Source organism: Dermacentor andersoni, chromosome 1 (genome assembly GCF_023375885.2).
Source record: "Dermacentor andersoni chromosome 1, qqDerAnde1_hic_scaffold, whole genome shotgun sequence".
NCBI classification, from domain to species: Eukaryota; Metazoa; Arthropoda; class Arachnida; order Ixodida; family Ixodidae; genus Dermacentor; species Dermacentor andersoni.
Genome location: NC_092814.1, coordinates 325,628,466 through 325,648,011, shown reverse-complemented (window position 1 = coordinate 325,648,011; position 19,546 = coordinate 325,628,466). Strand labels below are relative to the sequence as shown.

Sequence of the window (19,546 nt, the reverse complement as noted above, 5' to 3'; positions counted from 1 at the left end):
CAATTCGCTAAGCACGGACCTATGGCCGCGTGTTTTGTAGCCGACCAAGATAAGCAGTGATCCGATATCTATAGCGTCTGGAAGCTCTTACATACTAACAGCTTTGTGAATCCGGTCCTCCTATTGGGAATTCTGCGCGCCTCTTATGTTAGGGCTGTTTCGGGAAGGATTGCGCCAAGTTGTGTAAACGTGCGCAGTGACCAGCGCCAATGGTCTAAAACTTTCACAGCCACTCCGAAACTTGCCGAACCCAGCCTTGGAATATGCCTCCCGAAGAAAAAAAAATTCTGGTAAATGCGGTATGCGCCCTGCGGTATGGAGGCATGACTCGCCACGCGGACTCTTCACGCAATTTATTGGTCAGCGCTGGCGTACATAACGCCCTAAGGTTTCAGTTTAACTTGGTTTTGAAGCAATTTAAATTATGCTGATGTGTAGATATGTGGTGTGGCATTGGGCTTCTCAAAAGCTACTTCATGAAATAACTGCGAACTAAAATAACCGCTAGGGCATCGACTGCGTCAGTGCATCAAAATGGTCTCGCACTGTTCTCGCTTCGGAAGACCCTCTTTAGGCTCTAAAGGATTTCGCCACTACGGACGCTTGCAGAAATACATTATTCACGCGCTCGTATACGAGTCCTGCCCCTAAAATATTCAGAGCGATCGACAATCGCTCAAAAAAAAAAAAAATGGAGGGAAAAGAAGCATGTTAATAGCTAGTCGACAGCACTGAGCGGAGGCTTGAGCTGGGGCCCTGCCTTTTGCATTACAAGTGGAACGAGAAAATGCGCCGACTGTACAACTGAAAAGCCAGTCTGGATGAAATTTGCTTTAATTCAAAGGAACAGTTCGGTTTTAGTAAAGGTTTGATTCTTGTGACTGTTCGGGGCAGATTTCTGATGAAGACTTGAAAGCATTTCACAAAAATTTGGATAAATAAAGAATACTTCTTCAACACAAGAAGGAAGAAAGAGAACCAGAAAGTTTACAACTACGTACTTCAGAAAGAAAAAAAATTATCTTTGGATTCTGTCCGCGGAAGCTGGTAGAGCGTTTGAAGCTGACAAAGCTAATATGTTAATCGGTTGCTTACCTGAATCATTTAACTTCGGTAAGTGACTTTTGCAAAGGTCCCATTTACAAAGCTGTATGTTCTAGAACCATGTTCAACAAAGTGAAGTAACTAGGTTGTACATGATCATAGAGCTTAACAGCATTTTACAGTTTACCGAAGTGCGATACCAGCTTCTATTGCGGCGTTACAGAGGTGTAAACTTGATGCTTTAACTCCTATCACAGTTATATTTATAATACGTATTTCTGGATACCAGGAGCCGAATTCACAAAGCCTTTCGCTCATAAGTGCTCTTTACTATTGACTGGAAGTTGCTCTTACAAAGAATTCTATCACGAGAGTTTTTTTTTTAAATAAATACATGCCCAGGAACCGAATTCACAAAGCTTTTCTTTCGTATGTGCTATTGTCAACTGGAGAGAATAGGGGTTCCACAGCTTTTAGCAGTTCTAAATATATAAAGTGAAACGATTAAGCGACAAAACGAGGCGGATGGAAAATAAAAGACAAATTGCATTACATTTTGTATCTATAAGCGGACACACACTGAGTCACGAGATCGTGGTCGAAACAGCACGTAATTCTAGAGCAGTGCACGGGCCCAGGCCGGGCTCGGGCCCGCTCATTAAAGCGCCGAAGTCGTGCCGTCCCGCACACGCGAACATTATGCAGTGCATTGTCCACGGCATTCTGTGCCAAGCTTAAGTGACACGTGGAAAGAGTTTAGCAAAGAAAATAGAAAAGCAGACGAAGTTCTAATTTCTTTCTTTCCCCCAAAAACCAACATTGTGTCCGCGCAAGGAAAAATAATATATATATATATATATATATATATATATATATATATTCGCATGCTAAATGACCTCATAGGACCAAATTGTACGATCAAGGTAAATGCGTGCGCGCCAGCGGAAGAATCACAGCACAGGCAATGGGCCACATCACTGATGTTCCAATAGGAGGAACAAAGATTTAGGTATTTTATTGCTCATGCACTGCAGCTGATTAGACCCCGAAAAGTTGACATATGCGATACAACCTGTACGTAAAAAGGTATATCTTTGGTTACTTAGAGGCCAGGCCTAGGCATGCACACACGGGCTCTGGCTAAGCTTAGTTGAATTGTGGTGCTTTACCTGCCAAAACCACGATGTGATTATGAGGTACACAGTAGCAGCGGGAGATTCCGGATTAATTTTGACCACCAGGGGATCTTTAGCGTCCCCCAATGCACGGGACACGGGCTAAGCTTAGTCATGAATGCCCGGGCCGGGCTTGGTATCACGGGCCTGGGCAGGGCCAGGGCTGAAAAATCAGGCCCGTGCAGCGTTCTACATGAGGCCATCCAGGCTTTACTTGATTTTTTTTTAAAAATAGTACGGGCCTGAACTGTAGGATTTAAGTAGTCGAAATTGCTTGCTATATGCTTTACATCTTTCTCCTGTTATCGTCACCCATCATGCGCCTTTCTTTCTTTCCGTCTTCCCCTTCCCCCAACGCAGAATAGCTGGCTAGAGGAATGTACCTCAGGTCGACCTCTCTGCATTTCGTATCCTTAAACATAAGCTATCTCTCTCTCTCTCTCTACGCTAACGTCCACAAAAATGCACGGCGTACACAACAATACGTAACGCTCTACGCATGCAAATGCTCAAATAGGCAGGCTTTCTTTTAAAGTGACAATAACGCTATTTACAGGGACAGTCGCGTGGTGTATTCCATGCAAGTACGTTGGAGTTAAGTCAGCGCTGTGCAATAATATCATGCGGGTCACTACACGATCCCTTTAAAAGCACGTCTACATCATATAGATCAGCTTTTGTTGTCGAATTCACTGAAGTAGCGAATTCGACAACACAGATAATGCTAAGCGACACAGTATACCACTTGCTTCTCGATTAGGTTAAAAAAAAGCAGCGTAGCAATGACGGAAAAATTGGTCGTCGCAAAAAAAACTGCAGCTCCCTGCTTGAATTCGATGCCGTTATGCGATGTTTTTTCATGTCACATAGCGGGGTCTCTGATCCACAGAAAGATCAGCGTAGATAAAGAGTTTAAGCCTGGCCCACAGGACGAAACAGAAAAAAGGATTCTGTCCTGTGTGCCTGATCCTATTGCTATATACATTACGCAGGACCAAATGTGTCCTCAATCAGTGCGTAAAGACTATGCAGTCCACATTGTTTTATTAAACAGCAGGGGTGTTCGAACAGCAAACTTTTCTAATCGAATACGAATATTCGAGAAAAAACGAACTGCCAATATCTACTCAAATATCTATTATTTCCACTTTCTAAAAACAAGTGGTATGATGTCCGTTCGGCAACAAAAGGCTTGTTTGTGTTCTTTAATACAGCTAATGCGGGTAGCAACTGGATGTCAGGCTAACTGGGAAGTAGGACTGACAATTGGGCGAGTTGGTAAGGGTTCTGTGTTAACTGAGAAGCTGTGTCAACTGAGACGCTTGTAAATAAGAAACAAAAGAAAGTACGATTAATTGCTGGTGCATCATGACTATGAGAGTAATTAAAGAAAAAAGAGAAGAAAGAAAAGGGGGGGGTACACCAAGACCTAAGATGCGCTCAGTATAGCGCTCGTTGAAGGAACTAAGGGCACTATTACAGCCCCGCACATCGTTTTGAAGGAATGGAGACAGAGTGAGGTCGGCCGTATAATAAATTGCTTTGACTAAATCGAAACATCGAATTCGTAAGCTGTCTAAGGCGAGACATGTTTACTCATCGGCTGGTAACTATTGTGTTTAAGTGACCTCCTCCGTGTGTTCGTTTAGTAACTGGATCGTCAGCACCCCAACCGTGGTTCACCTGCACCAGTATCATTCAAAAGAGTACCGACTTGCCTCAATATTTCTCCCTGTGGACTGCAAGAACTGCTCTCCCTTACAGCATTCTAAAGAAACGAATATTCAACAACTTCAATTAGTGAATACTCGAATCGTATACGAATCGAATAGCAAAGCCATTTCGATGCGTATTCGAAATTTCGCTAATTCGCACACCCCTATTATATAGTCGATAAGAAGGCGCACGCATTTAATTTAATTTCGAGGGTCATTATCGCGCAACAACGCAGCCAGATAAGCGCTCTCGCGCAGAACTTACCAGACCGAGAACCTTCTCTTGGGCATCATGCCCTTCTTTGCCAGGGCGTCCCGCACAGAGTGGTGCCTTCGCCGGAAAGCTTCCATGGTGAATAACGCCCGCTGTCACACTCGTGCTCGTCACAGTGTCTGTCAAAAGCAGTACGTCACTACTCGAACACAGAAAGTCAGTCGCTCGCCAACACACAGGTACAGGCTTACTCGCGCTCCTCCGTGCTCCGTCTGTGCTGTTTGTCGAATGACACAAGACGATAGGTCCTTCACGGATGTGAACAACACGACGGCGACGGATCCGCGAGACTCCGTATCTGCACCCGGCTTCGACGCGCCCTTGCCCTGCGAAAGCCTCGCTCCCTTTCTGGCGAGAACGAAACAGCTGCGTCCGCGGGACGTTTCGTTTTAGTGACGGCGCGCACGCGTGCGGGACCCGGGAAATACGGTGTAAACAATGCCAGCACTACAGAAGGCATTCAGCGGCAACGCGAAGAGGTGACATGGTCGCGGTCATCAGTGCGGGCCAGAAACACAGTATAAAAAATAAAAGATAAAACGCACCTAGGAAGTGAGTGCGCGTCGCGCACAGGCGACAACGAGGGAAGAGAAACGCATGCGTCCATCTTGCGGGCCCACAAGAAGTCAGCAGTCACTCCTCAACGTCCCTGCACCACGCAGCGGGAGTGTTTCCGTTATAATCAGAGGCGGTGAACTAACAGTGTGCAGCAACATAACGGAGCCGCTTGAATCTAGATACTGCGCACCTTATGCACTTGCGGAGCAGTGAAACGCTGGAGCTGTTGACAAACTCAAAACTATGCCACGAGAAGAATAGCACTCGTACTCTATTCTTCACCAGAAGCGGAGAGGGGAACGCAACGGGTCCTCGAGCAAATATGGATGATCGTCGAGGCCTCGAACACTTTTCGCGAGCCGGGGAAACCAAACACTGGAAAGACAATGTCCCGTCACGAACTTGTCCGTGGAAACGCGAAGGTACGGGAAGCTACAGCAGTGATTCAAAACGCGCGAGCGAAGGACGCGACAGCGACGTGGGTGGGAGAGGGGGTTGAAAGGCTGAAATGACGAACGTAGGCTGAGGGCGCGGAATGCTACATTGGCGAATGAGAGAAGCGCGACGAACTACGAGAACTAGGCGACCACAGTGGACAAAACGCGGCTCTGCTGCAGCTCGTGGCGACTACGGCTGCCGAGGAGGTCGACGGAGCGGACCCCACCTCCTCCTTTCCCTCGGGAGTGAAATCAGGAGGGCTGTCTCTCGCCCTCGGCCCTCACTCGGGGCCCGGGGCGGCCCCGCTTCGAACGGCGCGCGGCTGAGTCAGAGAGACGAGTCCCACGTTGTTTTCGTTCGGGACGTGTTCGTCGCCGCGCGGCGGGCGGCTGTCAGTCAAGGGAACGAAGTCGTCGGGCGATCTTCTTGTCAGAAAGCGCTTCCGCGTGCGAGAGAGCGGCTCAGCGGCGACAAGACGCGCTGCTGGATGCACGGGCGCACTTCTTACAGGAGGCGAGCCCTGTACTATGATGAGATGCACCAGGGGGCGCTTTTTTTTATGCGACGTAGATGAAGACGTAAGACGGAGACGGCCGCGGCTTCTTATATGCACTGACCAAAAAGACGAAAACTTTAGTCAGGTATACGGCCCTGAACACAAAGAACTGCGATGGATCTAGATGAGCGAACTAGATAGAGGAAAGTAATCTTGCGTCCCGAAGTCACGGTTTCGGAAGCAAGAGCATCGTGAGCCAAAATAAATTAAGTGCGAGAGTGTAAGAGGCGACAGGAAAGATAAGTAAATTGGAACTCGAGAAAGATTGAGATTCAGCCTTGCGGGCTGGCTCCGTCGAGGCGCTGTGCTATGGCGAGCAATTCCGCGCTTCTTTAAGTTCTCTCACGCCGTGAGCGCTGGACGAACTTGCGAATAAAGCATTCTAAACAATTATGGCTAAACATTTGAGTGCTTTTGCAGCGCAGTAAACTGCGTCCTTGGTCCTTGTCTCTACGACTGCGCCTAGCCGTCCATGAAATATGCAACTTCAGTCACGCAAAGAACAGCTTAATAGAGAAAAAAAAATATACAATAGAAAGACGCGCTCGATATCGAGCGAAAACGCTGCACGGACGAGCTTTACACCGCTTCCAGTTGAGAGTATGAAAGTAGGCTTTCTCCTCCAGGTGACGGCCCGAACAATGAAGCTTTGTCCATTCAGACAATAGAACGTGAAAAGGGTCACTTGTCGCGCACAGCTGCGGGCGATAGCGAAGCGTTCGTAACTTACTCCGAAGATGGGACGAGGGTAACTACGCTTTTAGTATCTCAACCTCGCTTCCTGATCACTGATGCTGGGCATGAAACGCTTTCTCGAAGTGACAGTGGGATTGGGTATATCCTTCAAAGACAAATTATGCGTAAGTTTCGCGACCAGTCTTAGAGGGAAACAGTTCCTCAAAGGGTGGCAGGAAGCTGTTCGACCAACGAGCACAACTCAAGCGCGGATTCCAAAGCAGATTCGAGAAAACCTCGACCCCCGCTTTCATCAAAAGATAGGTGTGGTGCGTAAGCAAACCGAAGAGTAGGAACCCTTTTCGTTCTCCACACTAGGCAACTTCTCCGCAGCACGTATTCAATCGCCTAATGTGCAATCAATCTCCTTCCAATAGCACCTCCCATGGACGAATCACTAATATGCTAAATTATTTAGCCCATGCAAATCCTACACGCAGCTGAACGGAACGAACAGGACCTGGAGTCTTGGAAGGGCGCCACCCGTAGAGAGCGGGACAGACAAAAAATAACGGGACAACTAGTTTTCCTTTCTTTTTTTGCCCCCAATCAGTTAACAAGCCTGTCTTTTCTGAAAACCCGGGTGCAGGAAATCTTGGACTACGAGACAAAGAACAATGAATCGCACTCGATCCTAGGGGAAAATAAAAGGAAATACCTATTGTGCTCGATCAAAAACAAACAGAAGGTTGCTCAAGCAACTTTATGTTTATTTTCGCTGAAAAGCTTACGGCCATGCGCCTTAGTCGCCATCAATCATTGTCGAGGCGTTTCGGGGAAATCAACCAAGCTGAACGGTTAGGATCGCTTGGAAGAAATTTGCGTACACCCGCTAAGGTCTATCGGCTTAACGATGAGCAAGACAAAACAAACTAACTTAAAAGGGTGGCTTTGACTGACAAGACGGCCCTTTTGGAATGCAGGCGGAATAACTTAAGGGAAAGCTTAAACCTGGCTCAAATGTTTGAACAGAAAACAGCACTTCTCAACGATTTCTTAAGCGACAGATCTCAACTAAAGCGACAAAGAAGAAGATGGGAGCGTAAAGCCGGGCAACGCACGCAATAGGAAATTGCCGGTGAAGGGAACTATAGGGAAACAACGGCGTAGGGAGGCAAAGGTGCCGTCAACGCTTTCGCGTACAGGGCTTGTATGTGACAGCCGAAAAGCGCCGACACAGTGGTCACATAGAAAACGTCACTGACACTTCAGTCCGTGAAGCGACGACGATGTCGACGAGAGCGCAGAGAGAGGGGCCAGGCCGCTGACGCTGCCGCGGACGAGGGCCGACGACGACGCATCGCTGGTTCCGTCGACTCGATGCCCAACAACGTCCCGACACGTGACGATGTGCCCTCGACAACTGTCAACGACGATAACGGCGAGCGGCGGACGCGACAACGTGCAAGCGGCACTTCCGAAAGCGCGCGTTTACCGCGACAACTGAGGAGAGAGCGCGCACTTCTACTACTACGCTACAAAGTCGGCGGGCGGGCAGGCGGGAGCGTCCGCGTCCGGCGCAGTGGTTCCTCGATCTCCCCACGAGCGTCGAGGGGCGCAGACACGCTGGCGGCTGGAGGGGAGAAGGGGGGGCGACCGACGCGCCCGCCGCTGCGCCGGTCGGCGAGGGTAGGCGAAGAGCCAGCCGGCGCTGCGATCGAAGAAAGCCGGCGGCACACGGCGAGCGATGCGAATCACCGCGAGCGCTATACGCTATGGGAGCTAAAGGTCAGCACATACAACACCGAGTCATACCCTCGCAGGGCTGCGTGCTTGAGAGATCACTATACACGTTGTGAGAGGCTTAGCGTAAGAAAATGGTGACCTATTTCCTAGTGCTAGCTAAGCGCCACGTGACATCGTGTTGCTGACGTTCATCCTGTAGTTTAGTGCAAGTGCTGATGACTGCTGATGGTATATTTGTTTTCAATTATGCTTTTGGTTGTACAGCCATTAATGTCTTCTTCCGCAGTTTTCGTTGACCATCGGCGATTTTTTCGAACATGTGGCTAGTTAGCTCCTAATTTCATGCTGCTCTTCAAAGAACTAACTTTAATCTAATTCAACAATAGGCGAGATAAAAAAAAAAGTCAGATGGCCGAAGTTATGCAGGTGTAGTGTTGTCTACCAACTGAAATTAGACTAGTTCGCTTCTACCTGCCACCAGTATGTCGCGAGTCACATGATCATGTTGCTAAGATGGAGCCAATGACCGTTGAAGCAGAGCCGCTACGCCTCGTGCCTTTTTCACAGTTAACATGGATATTGAAGATGTTAGCGACATGTCGGCTATTCACTGTCACATGAAATAATTGAAGATATGAAATGAAGGTACAGTCCTATCGGGCTACATTTTCAAGGAGGGTGAAATTTTTTTTTTTAAAGCTATCTACCTGTTTTTCGCAATTCGTCGCGTTAGTTCGTTACTTAGGAATGGCCTCTGTCGTTTTCACTCAACCAAGCGGCACATCCGCCTCGCTTAATATAAAGCTCCATCATTGCTAAATCGGCACATAGTTTATCTAAGACATATACATCACGTGGTGCCTCCAAGCAATATTATTGCGATATCAATTATATGGACATTTCAGCCTAATTCACGCCGTCGTCGTCGGCATCGCCGTGAGGTTGCGCATAAGCTCTAAGTGTGATAAGATCGCGGCCGCGCCGGATGCTGCAGATACGAGGAAAAGCATGCGAGGCTGAACCGAGAAGGATGTTGGCTTGGTGCAGCTGCGTCGTGCGCGCGCTAGGAGGCGGGGCGGGGGGGGGGGGGGAGGAAGCGGCGCTGCTCGCCTCTCCACTTCTGCTCGGCCCGCGAGCGTCTTGCAGGGCTGCAGAATTGAGCGTACTTTCACTCTCCCAAATCACTAAGAAGGTAATCTACGGTGGGTTCGCAGGCAAGGCAACCCGAGATAGTTGATGGCTTCGTGTGCGCTGTGTCCTCGCACGCCTAGGTTGCGTTGAAGCGAAAGGCAGCACGAAGGGGGATTTGCTCGCCGCTGCTGCCCCGCTTCCTCACTCCAGCGTTGTGACAGCGAGTGTCCGCGGTCATCAAGTGAGATATGTTCGTGTTGGCCTTTCCGCGCGTAACATCGTTATAGGGCGAAACTGCGACTTTTTTTCTTGTTGCAAACTATCTTATTAGGTCGCGATAAGAGAACCAGGCATCCTTGGCACAAGACATCAGTAGTGCACGATTTAGCAAGATATCAGAGAAGTTGTGCCCTGCTTTCTTATGAAGCGACGGACTGACAGGTACGTTGCGTATTGTAGAACGACGTGGCGGACAGCACGAAACATGTGGATCTTCAGCACGTGGGGGATAACTCAAGAGTGGAACTCAAGAGTGGAACTCGTAGCACGGTATAACCGACAGCGTCACCCTTTGAACAAACACTGTAGTATTGTTGAGCAAAAGCAGGGAATGATAACCGCGATAACCGATGTCGTTGAACTGAAAGGACCTCCTGACTAACTTAACTGGGCACTTAAATCTGAAAGAAACCAAGAAACGAACATGAGAAAATAAGAGCACTTAACCCCTAACCAAGACCGCTCGGAATTACTGAAACTCAACCAACGAAGCCTCCTTCCGGTTTAAATCTAGGCCGAAAAAAAAAAGAAGAAGAAAGAAATAAAAATTGGGCTCCTACTATACATTGTAGACTCGCAACGCTGACTCGTAACTGCCAGCTATACAAGCGAGAACGGACGACCACAAACCGAGCAAAGAAAAAAAAAAAGGGGGACTCTTGTTATGCATGCACGCCACGTTTCGGGATTGTGACGCCGCGCCAGCCTTTCACAACGCGGCAGTCGTGGGGAGGCCGTAAATGAAGAGGGGGGGGGGGGGTAATCTAGAGGAGAGCGATGGCGACATGGGGCATCGCGCGCCGCGCGTGCCGCTGGTTGTAATACGTGCACGCATATGCTCTTAAGAGCGCGCTTCATATGCAACGATCAAGCTGAAGTGCTCATGTGAGAGGCGATCCATACAGACTAGCACGGAGCGCAACCGTGGGGTCGAAGCTAGCTTATTAACAACCGTATGCGAGCCTATGACATTGAGGGAAAGTGAAAGCAATTTTCCTGAAGGGGCGCTTCTTCCTCGACATTAGTATAATTCGCGAGCGTCGTCTGGGCAACAGCTGTTCGCAACGTTCAAGCAATGCAGTATGTATATGGTTAATCATGCGAGCATTTGTCGTTCTGTAAGAAGAACAAGGAGAAGAAAAAAAAAAAGACAGAGAGAGAGAGAGAGAGAGCTTAGAAATCACGACCTATATGCCATCGAACCACAGTTGTCGTCCTATAGTGACGGAAACGAAACAGTATCGCGTGCTTTACTATGGCATGTATGGGTATGTACTTTACTATAGGTATGTATACTTAATGTACAAGATCCAAGCTGGCCACCCAGCAACACCAGTAACTCAAAGTCACAAACGGCAGTGAAGTGTAGCGTCACTTCTTGTTACGCATCGACCCGTGTCCACCCACACGATCCACCATGCACGTTGCCTTCGCCAGAAAGTTGCAAATGAGGCGACTCGTAAAGCGACAACCGGCGAAGCGATGGAGCCTCTACATACAAGTCCTGCCTCCGACAGTCTCCAAATGCCAGGCGCCCCGCGCGACCGACACCACAACGGCATTCTTCCTTCTGTTTAGGGCATAGGCCACAACAAGCCGAACAACGTTGGCGACGCTAAGAAAAAACAAGGCCAGACGAGCGTGTGGGTGTATAACAGGCACGGCGCGTTAATCGGGCAGTTGTGAAAGGCCTTTTTACGACCAGAAGACAGGCGCGCATTCTAAGCCTCGTGTGTAGGTTTTACCTTGATATTCGTTCTCTTTCTTCCTTTTTTTTTTTTCTTTTTCACATCCGCATAGGGATGTGCCAATATTCGGAACTTTCGGATAACGAATCGACTACTGTCTAATTCGATTCGGTCTTTGAATTGAATAATCACTATTTGTAGATAACGAATATTTCTTGTGTGGCATTCGAACTCTTCAAATCGTCAACTGAGCGCGATCAAATATAAAATTGGCTCAGAAGTGCGATAAATTTAATCCCGACGGCCATATAATATACATAACGCACGAGAAGTTGTGCAGCAAAGCACCGCTCAGAGAGAAACACGTTTGCGGCTAAACCGCTATCATTCGCACTCACCGAAGAGTGTTGCGTGCGCATCATGCTGCTAATTTCTTCCTGATGCTCTGTTTGTGCTTTAAATAAACAATGCTTCTTAATGCATAGGCGCCGACTACGACGGGGCTCCGGGGCCTGAGCCCCCTCCGAAGTTTTCCTGCGGGGGAAGATCCCCCCTCCCCCAAAAGTGTCATTACCAGAGTTCTGTTACCCACGTCGTTTGAGGTTTCTCGTGTGTGGCCTCTACCTCTTCACTAAAAATTTTATCGTGGCTAAAAGCTTACTGCATCATTGTTGGCGCGGACGTGCACGGCTTTTATTTCATACTTTCCCTTTATTTCTGCAAATCCCGACAATAGCAGGACAAGCGAATTATTAACCCCAACGGCAGCTACCTCATCCATATTTTTTCACTTCAACATCCTTTTTCAACTTCCACAGTGAACACTATGCACAGACACAATATATTTAAATATATACGCAGAACAAAGTTTATTATATTTTTTTTAAATAAGCAGGTAGCCAAGTAGCAATTATGTCGAATGGCATGCTAGCCTATACCTAGAGGATGAATATATTGCTGTATCTTCACCTCACTTCAAATTGCCTTGCCTGCTGTTTTGACCACGAAGAAAAGCTGCAGAGTTCAGTGACCCCTTCGGCAGAGTCTTTTTATCAACGGCGTGTGAAATGCACGACAATGATATCTGTCTCAGTATTGCTTCTCTTTCCAGTAGACAATGCTAACGACTCACACACACACAAAAAAGCCCTGCTAATAATTTACAGCATTTATTCGGGATGAAAACATTGCCATTTGCATGTAGAGGTCATAAATATATATATATATAATTAACTCAGTAACCTAAATGAGGCCAAACCGGATTCAGTCGACATCAAAATCAACTCACAAAAAAAAAAGAAAGAAAGAAAAAAAAAGAAGAAGAAGAAGAGAGAGAGAGCAGCAAAAAGGGGCTGCAGTCCTGCCGGAAAGACGCATCAGTATTATTGATTAGACAGTATTAAGTATAAGACAATTACACGAATTACCCCAGACAATTACCACAGAAACGACTGAACACATCCTATGTATATGTCTCCAACACGACGTCGAGTGCGAAGTTCTCCGGACAGCACTGAACCAGCTGGACTATAAACGATTTTCCATAATGAAGATCCTTGGACCCGGGCCGTTCGCGTCGATGGCACAGAAGGCCACGAAAGCGCTCTTGAAATACCTCAAGTCAACCGGTCTTGGGCACCGTGTAGACTCGGTGCGAACCGTCCACTTGGGCGCGAAACTGTGCTCTCTCTCTCTCTCTCTTCATCGCCATACCCCCTTCCTCCAATGCAGGGTAGCAAACCGGACGTGTGTCTGGTTAACCTCCTTGCCTTTCCTCTCTCTCTCTCTCTCTCTCTCTCTCCGCGAAGGAAGGTTATTATCTTGGTGGGACGAGGGGACTTGGGCTGTGAAATTAAACTGCTTCCTAGTTGTAAGTACTTGTAAGTACTTGTAGAAGGCCGTCACTTGAGTGAACAATCCTTCGAGGTGACACGGAATTTTAGGTGCGACTGTTATTAAAGGTCAGTCAGTGGACCGAGCGAAACTGTTCGGTCAATAAAGAAAACATAACGGTGAAGTTGTGCTTCTCATCTCTCTAAATACATTTGGCCGATGAAAACTTTCCGCCTATGTCATAATATGCAATCTAATAAAATCTAATAACGGAAGCTTGCTAACAGACTAAATACACTAGGAGATGAACATCGCTTTATGTTAATGGTGCAAATGAATGGCTGAAACTATGAGAAAACAAAATCGGTATTCGATTCAATTCGCTTCTGGGTCTATTATATTCATATTAGATTCAGTTTCAAAAGTTATTATTCGCACACTCCTACATTCGAAAGTTCGACATAACAGTCATGTCTCTGCAAAATTTATGCGCATATCCACATCATCTATTGCTTTGCAATGTCACCCTTTCAACTTTTTCACTATAACGATACGTTGCAGAGTTACATACCCGTGGAATCATGACGAGCCGTCTTTCATTTTAACAGGCACGGTAACCTCGACGGCTGCAGCTTGGTCTAACCACCAACTGCGCTCTGCCTGTGATCAGTGCAATCGATCAGTGGAACTATAAGACTCCGCTCGCTTTTGAAGGTTGAAGCTTCTTCTTTCTTCTTTTTTTTTGTAATATAGATGTTTCAAACTTCAAATCGAGTGCACAGCATTACATAACTTAAGTTCGATAATGCCGTGGAAAACTTCCTATTGTAGCTTCCTTAGCAAAACACCCTAAGCAAAACTTCCTATTGTAGTGAATATGACGCTATAGGAAGGAAAAAAAATATTATTGAAAAAAAAAAAAAACGAAAAGGGCAGGGAACGAGATAGAGAAAGTTCATCTCGTTGTTTGGGAGTTCCCTTCGCGACGCAGCAAAAGTGGAATGCCGATGCGAGTCTCAGAGTCTAATACAACGACTCTGGCATTGCTGAACTCTGATATCTAGCAGAAGTTTCCACTTATGCCTAATACGAATCCGATTCCACCGCCGATTTGGCTGCTCCTCCGGTCTAAGCTTGAGTCAACCAGCGACACTATTGTACGTGTGTTATCTTTACAGCCAAAGGCTCTCTCAAGAAACGTCAGCGTCAGCTTCCTGCACGGGGAAGAGACGAAACCGTACACTGCAATAGTTACAGGCTGCTGCTAACGCAGAATGACTGACAGCATCTCACGCGGCATGCTCGGTCTTCCTTCTCTTCGCGGAGCGAAGCGGTCCTTTAACGGCATGCTCATGCGCGATGCCTCGTAACATCACTCCCGGCGGACTGAGCGCCGGACGAATCGGCGCTAGCCATATACAGGTTCGCTGTAAAACCAAAACAAACCCGGTTCCTCGCAGACTGAAGATCACACTGCATTATGGGGTTAGCTTGTTTGGCCAGTTGAAGGGCACGCATCATCCTGAGTAAGGGAATGCCATCGAACACGGGTAAGACCAGTGCCCCTTATACCTGTAGCTTAGTCCTTCCTCTCGGCTTTAGTTTCTTGCTGCCTGTTTCGTTGACTTCCCTTCCCCTGCAACGAATATCACTTTCGCCAACCAAGACTTATTATACGATGAGATAACTATGTCACGACGGTGCCTAACGTGCTGCGAGAAATGTTTAACGATGAGAGAAGGGCTTTGACAAAGTGACAAGTGCGAACGCACGTTAGGACAGCGCTCGGCACGGTAATATTGCCGCACTTCAGACTTTTTTTTTTTCTTTTGATTTCTTCGATCTTCGGAGCGATGAATACTAGCCGCGGGCATTTGGCACGCTGTGATTGCAGAGCGCTTGTTAGAGACGATGTGAGCGATTTATCCATGCGTCTAAGTTATCGCGACTGGCATAACCGAAACACCACAGCGCTGTGGTTATTTGTAACAGTGTTACGTACAGGACACACCGATGGAAGGAAAAAAAAACGAATGCATCAACGACTAGCCCACCGGAATTAGTTATTGCGCTTTGGTTCTTTTCGTTCGTTCTAACCGAACCGGGGTGGTGTCCAGAACGTTGTAAGTAAACGGGCCTCTCTGGAGGCTTGCAAAATTTACTGGCTGATATAGAAAACTGGCCGCGCTAAGTCACAGTTCGTCCTAAGTGGTTTGACGACAAGTAGACCCGACTGCATTCTAGTTACTACATTGTATACTCCCGTATCTTATAGTATGTCGTACTACATTGCATACATCACTCGAATATGATCAGTATACAGTTAAGAATAACGATGCGTATACTAATTTCTGTCTGACGCCGTCGTTAGCAAACGCTCTCTCTTTCTTTTTGCTTGCTTTTTCGCGTTGACGCACTTCAACCCTTACACTCGAGGTTCCTAGATACGCCTAGATACAACAAAACAAAAACAAACAAGGCCTGATTCCACTATCTAAATTAAGCGCGTTGGCGCGCGACCTTCGCGGAAATTATGACGCACAGTCCGTTCATGCGCAACCAGGCGTGTTCACACATGAGCGCGACAGGCCTCTTAACTTATGCTCGAACGCGTGGCAACGGACTTCGACCTCAGAACCATGTTCCGTTTATTTATTTCTGGCGCGCATGATACGACAACTTCCCAGGTGCTTCGGCGGCGCAGAGTATAAGGCAAACAATGTTGTCATTTCTTAACTTCAGAAAGAAAGTGAGAGAAGTGATCGTCTCACTTTCATAAAAAAAAAGAAAAAGACGCCCTGGGTCACTTCGCATTAAAAACGCTCGTGTGCCGAGCTTTGAGCCCCGACAATCGAATTTCCTCGTAACAAAAGCCCCCTACAACGGTGTGCCACATAATCAGATCGTGTTGTCGGCGCACTTAAAACCCCATACATTTTCAATTCGTATGCAACGAGAAATGCAACATTTCACTTGTATTTACGAGCACACACCATATAAATAGCACCATCGTTGAACTCGTTCATTCGCACAGATACTGCTCACATCACAGATAACTTCGTCAGTGTCTGCTGGCTATTTTTATAACTGTTTACGCGCATCATGCCTGTTCACCGCCTATGCTCACGGTTTGTCGAAGTGGCGACACATTTACCACTGTAGGGCGCGGGATCATGGCATCAGCCTAAACGCCCATATCAATAGGAAAATATAGAAATACAGCATTTGTCTCAGCTAGCCTTAATGGCTTTGGAACAGTACGTATCATTTAATACAATAGGCACGGAAGCTGATGCTGAGTGCCAACACAGGACACCGCAAAAAGAAGTGTTTTTTGTTTGTTTCATAACTTCTTATACACTGTACAGCACAAAAAAAGGAAAGAAAGGAAGAAAAAAACATCCGTCGGTCATATTAAGCAATAACCACGCCGTAACGGGCCCTGTCCCTACGTCGACATTGAGTTGTGTGACATCAAATCTTTGACTCCCCTTTACTGTCCTGCATCGTCGGATGGGACCTCTGGGCATCGGGTTAAAAAGGTGTCAATGATAATCGATGCTTAGGCGATGTGACCCTAGGCTGATGTGACCTCGGGTAACGCAATAATCTTTAATTTCTGGTCATTTTACGTAATAAAATTAACGAAAGCACATGTCAACTGGATAGTTTCCTTCGAAGGAAAAAAAAAGATATAGTGACAGGAGCAAAGAAGAAAAGCCGGTTACATAGGACGTTAATCGAGGTTGATAGGACCTATACCCGAAGGGCATTGCGAAAGCGCTGAGAAATCTCGTTAGGGTACGCATGCAAACAAGAATCTTCAAACGAAAGCGGTTTACGGAGACAAAGCCCGGCGGCAGTGCTTCAGACTCGAGCTAAGACCCAATCGTGGTGGGGCTTCTTTCCGTCGTTTGCCCTGCGCCTGGTGGATGGGAAGGCAGAAGCCTCCGAAGTTGCTATGCCTCAACGCAAGCGCATTACCTGACCCGCGCCGCCCATCAGCCACTATTAAACAGTGAGATCCCCGCTGTATACGCGACTAGAGGAAATGGAGGGTCCCCTTATCGTCATTCTGACGATGCCCGCTCAACGCATGCAGAAGCCTGCGTGAATGGAAGACGACATCGGATGAAATTGCCAACGTCTGCTGACAAATAATACGGGCAAAGGCTTATGCTCATTTGACGTGAATACTTCGTTGTCGTTGTTCGAAAGAAGAGCGCAATAATGCCACGTACCAGTTCTTGTAGAGCTAAAGAAAAAAAAAAAAAAAGAGAGAGAGAGAGAGAGAGAGAGAGAGAGAGAGAGAGAGAGAGAGAGAGAGAGAGAGAGAGAGAGAGACAACGCCAGACAGGGGACGCAAGGCGTAGCTGAAAATGTGACGAGCAGCCGAGGGAGGCTGGGCAGCATTAAAACCAGCGGCCTACGAGAGACGCCGAATCGGAGGGCTCGGTATTATTTTTTTATAAACCTGATCTTCTTTGACGTACACCCAAAATGCGGTACACGAGCGTTTTTTCCACTCCAGCCTCATCGCAATGTGGCGCGCCACGCCTTCGAGAGTCGAACCAGCGTCCTCATGCTTAACAGCAGAAGGACGTAGCCTCTGAGCCACCACAATGGATGCTGGGTATATATCATCGGATAGTATCATATGCTTGGGTTGGATGAGGAAAGATTTCATCCGTCTGAGTGACGATAGAATGCGAGGTCGTGGATTCGGTTTCCGGCTGCGACGGCCGAATTCTTATCGAGAGATGAAATACAAAAAAAAAAAAAGGTCGCGCGCAATGCTCCGGGTGCCCGTCAAATACACTCAAATGGTCAACATTATTCCGTAACCCTCGACTACGGCGTCTTTCATAGCCCGCACGTTGCATTGTCACGTTGAACGCCATAATCAGACGTGCAGCTCTTTCTTCGCCAACACTGCCCGTGGCTGCCGGTTGTTATGCTTCGCTTTCCTTCTGGACAAAAGGTGCTTCACCGGCAAACATGCGACTGTGGAATACCATCCTCACGCCATCGTCTTTTCGATGTCAAAGAGCTGGCGACGAAACCGGCGTCACCTCAAGAGACGCTTCTTCGTCTGCTCGACGAACCCGAGTTGACAAACGAAACGAGTTCAGGAACCCCAAGCTGCACTTGGTCATCGATCGTGTTACCGCTATAAACGGGAAACAAAGAAGCCCCTTTAGAGGTGATAGCAACCACCGCATTTTTGGAAGCGGTAAGGAGTGTCAAATGAATGAATGTGTGGTGTTTATTGGCGCAAGGGCCGGCCAAGAAGCGCTGTCAACGACTGTCTAGACGAGATTCCTGAAGTAGCTACAAGCTGGCCATTACGAAGAGCCAACAAATTGCTGCGATGTAGCCATGTCGACGACTTCCGTGGGAACAGCTTCGACTCCGGTTTCACATGCAATTGCCTGTCCATTGCATCGTTGGCGGGTTCGAAGGCTGGACATTAAAGACGGAGTCCGGCGTGGTAGTGCGACATCATGAGTTGGATTTTGCGAATAGTTCGACGATTCCAATTGGCCGAGATAAGGACATTGAATTCCCTCGTCAAGCGAAAGAGGGAATTCGACTGCTTAAAGCTGGAGCTTGAGTGTGGTGCTGGGCGCTCAGACGTAAGGACTCCGACATGTAGCGTGCTCCGAGAATCATGAAGCCTTTCTTGTGAACTCAAAATGTAAACTCTTACATAAACTTGATTTTCCCATCACTCGGACGTCGCTCTGGACCTGTCTTTCGTCCGGCACCTGGCACGGCACCAGCCATGGAACAGCCGTGACCTCTCGTACCGCCAACTTAGCAACAAAAATTAAGGCTTAGCTGCTAGCTCAATCGCCCATTTGCCGGTCTATGTCGTTATACGAACGTACGAGCCAGTTCGTGATGCTGGACGCTCAAAAACCATTGCTCCTATAGTAACCGAATACACCAAGTTTGCCTGAGCCCTAGGGCAGCATTTACAAAGCCTGTAATTCGTAGGAACTGTGTCAACATCCGAGAGTTCAGCCACGATTACATTCGTTACTATGGTTGCCTGGCGCCCGTTCTCACTGACGGACTTAAAAGCCATTCCCACCAAGCCAAGCAGTAAAAGCTGATTAGATCGGTTCTAAGGATCAAGCGTTTTAGAGCGCGGCTCTTAGGCGCCCGTTCCTGGGCGGAGCGTCGACGTCGGTGTAACCGTGCGAACGCGCGCGTGCCACTGCTCGTGCGTTCGTCGTCGTCGTCTTCCACAGCTGGCTCCGATGCCGTTCTTAAACTTAATTATGGGGTTTTACGTGCCAAAACCACTTTATGATTATGAGGTGCGCCGTAGTGGAGGACTCCGGAAATTTCGACCACCTGGGGATTCTTTAACGTGCGCCTAAATCTAAGCACACGGATGTTTTCGCATTTGGCCCCCATCGAAATGC

The 19,546-nt window shown here is 47.7% G+C and overlaps 1 protein-coding gene across 3 annotated transcripts in view; it reads right to left on the bottom strand.

Annotated features, from left to right (window-relative positions):
* LOC126516413 (rap guanine nucleotide exchange factor 2-like) overlaps window positions 1–19,546 on the bottom strand; it is a 635,146-nt gene that overhangs the window by 330,165 nt on the left and 285,435 nt on the right. Inside the window, exon 1 of one of the 3 annotated variants that reach the window (XM_050166529.3) lies at window positions 4,200–7,994. The exons of the other annotated variants lie outside the window; for them this stretch is intronic. Within the exon in view, the coding sequence (XP_050022486.2) occupies window positions 4,200–4,285 (86 nt within the window). The 5' untranslated portion in view covers window positions 4,286–7,994. Of the gene's footprint in view, window positions 1–4,199; window positions 7,995–19,546 lie in introns of those variants that run through there. 3 annotated transcript variants of the gene reach the window in all.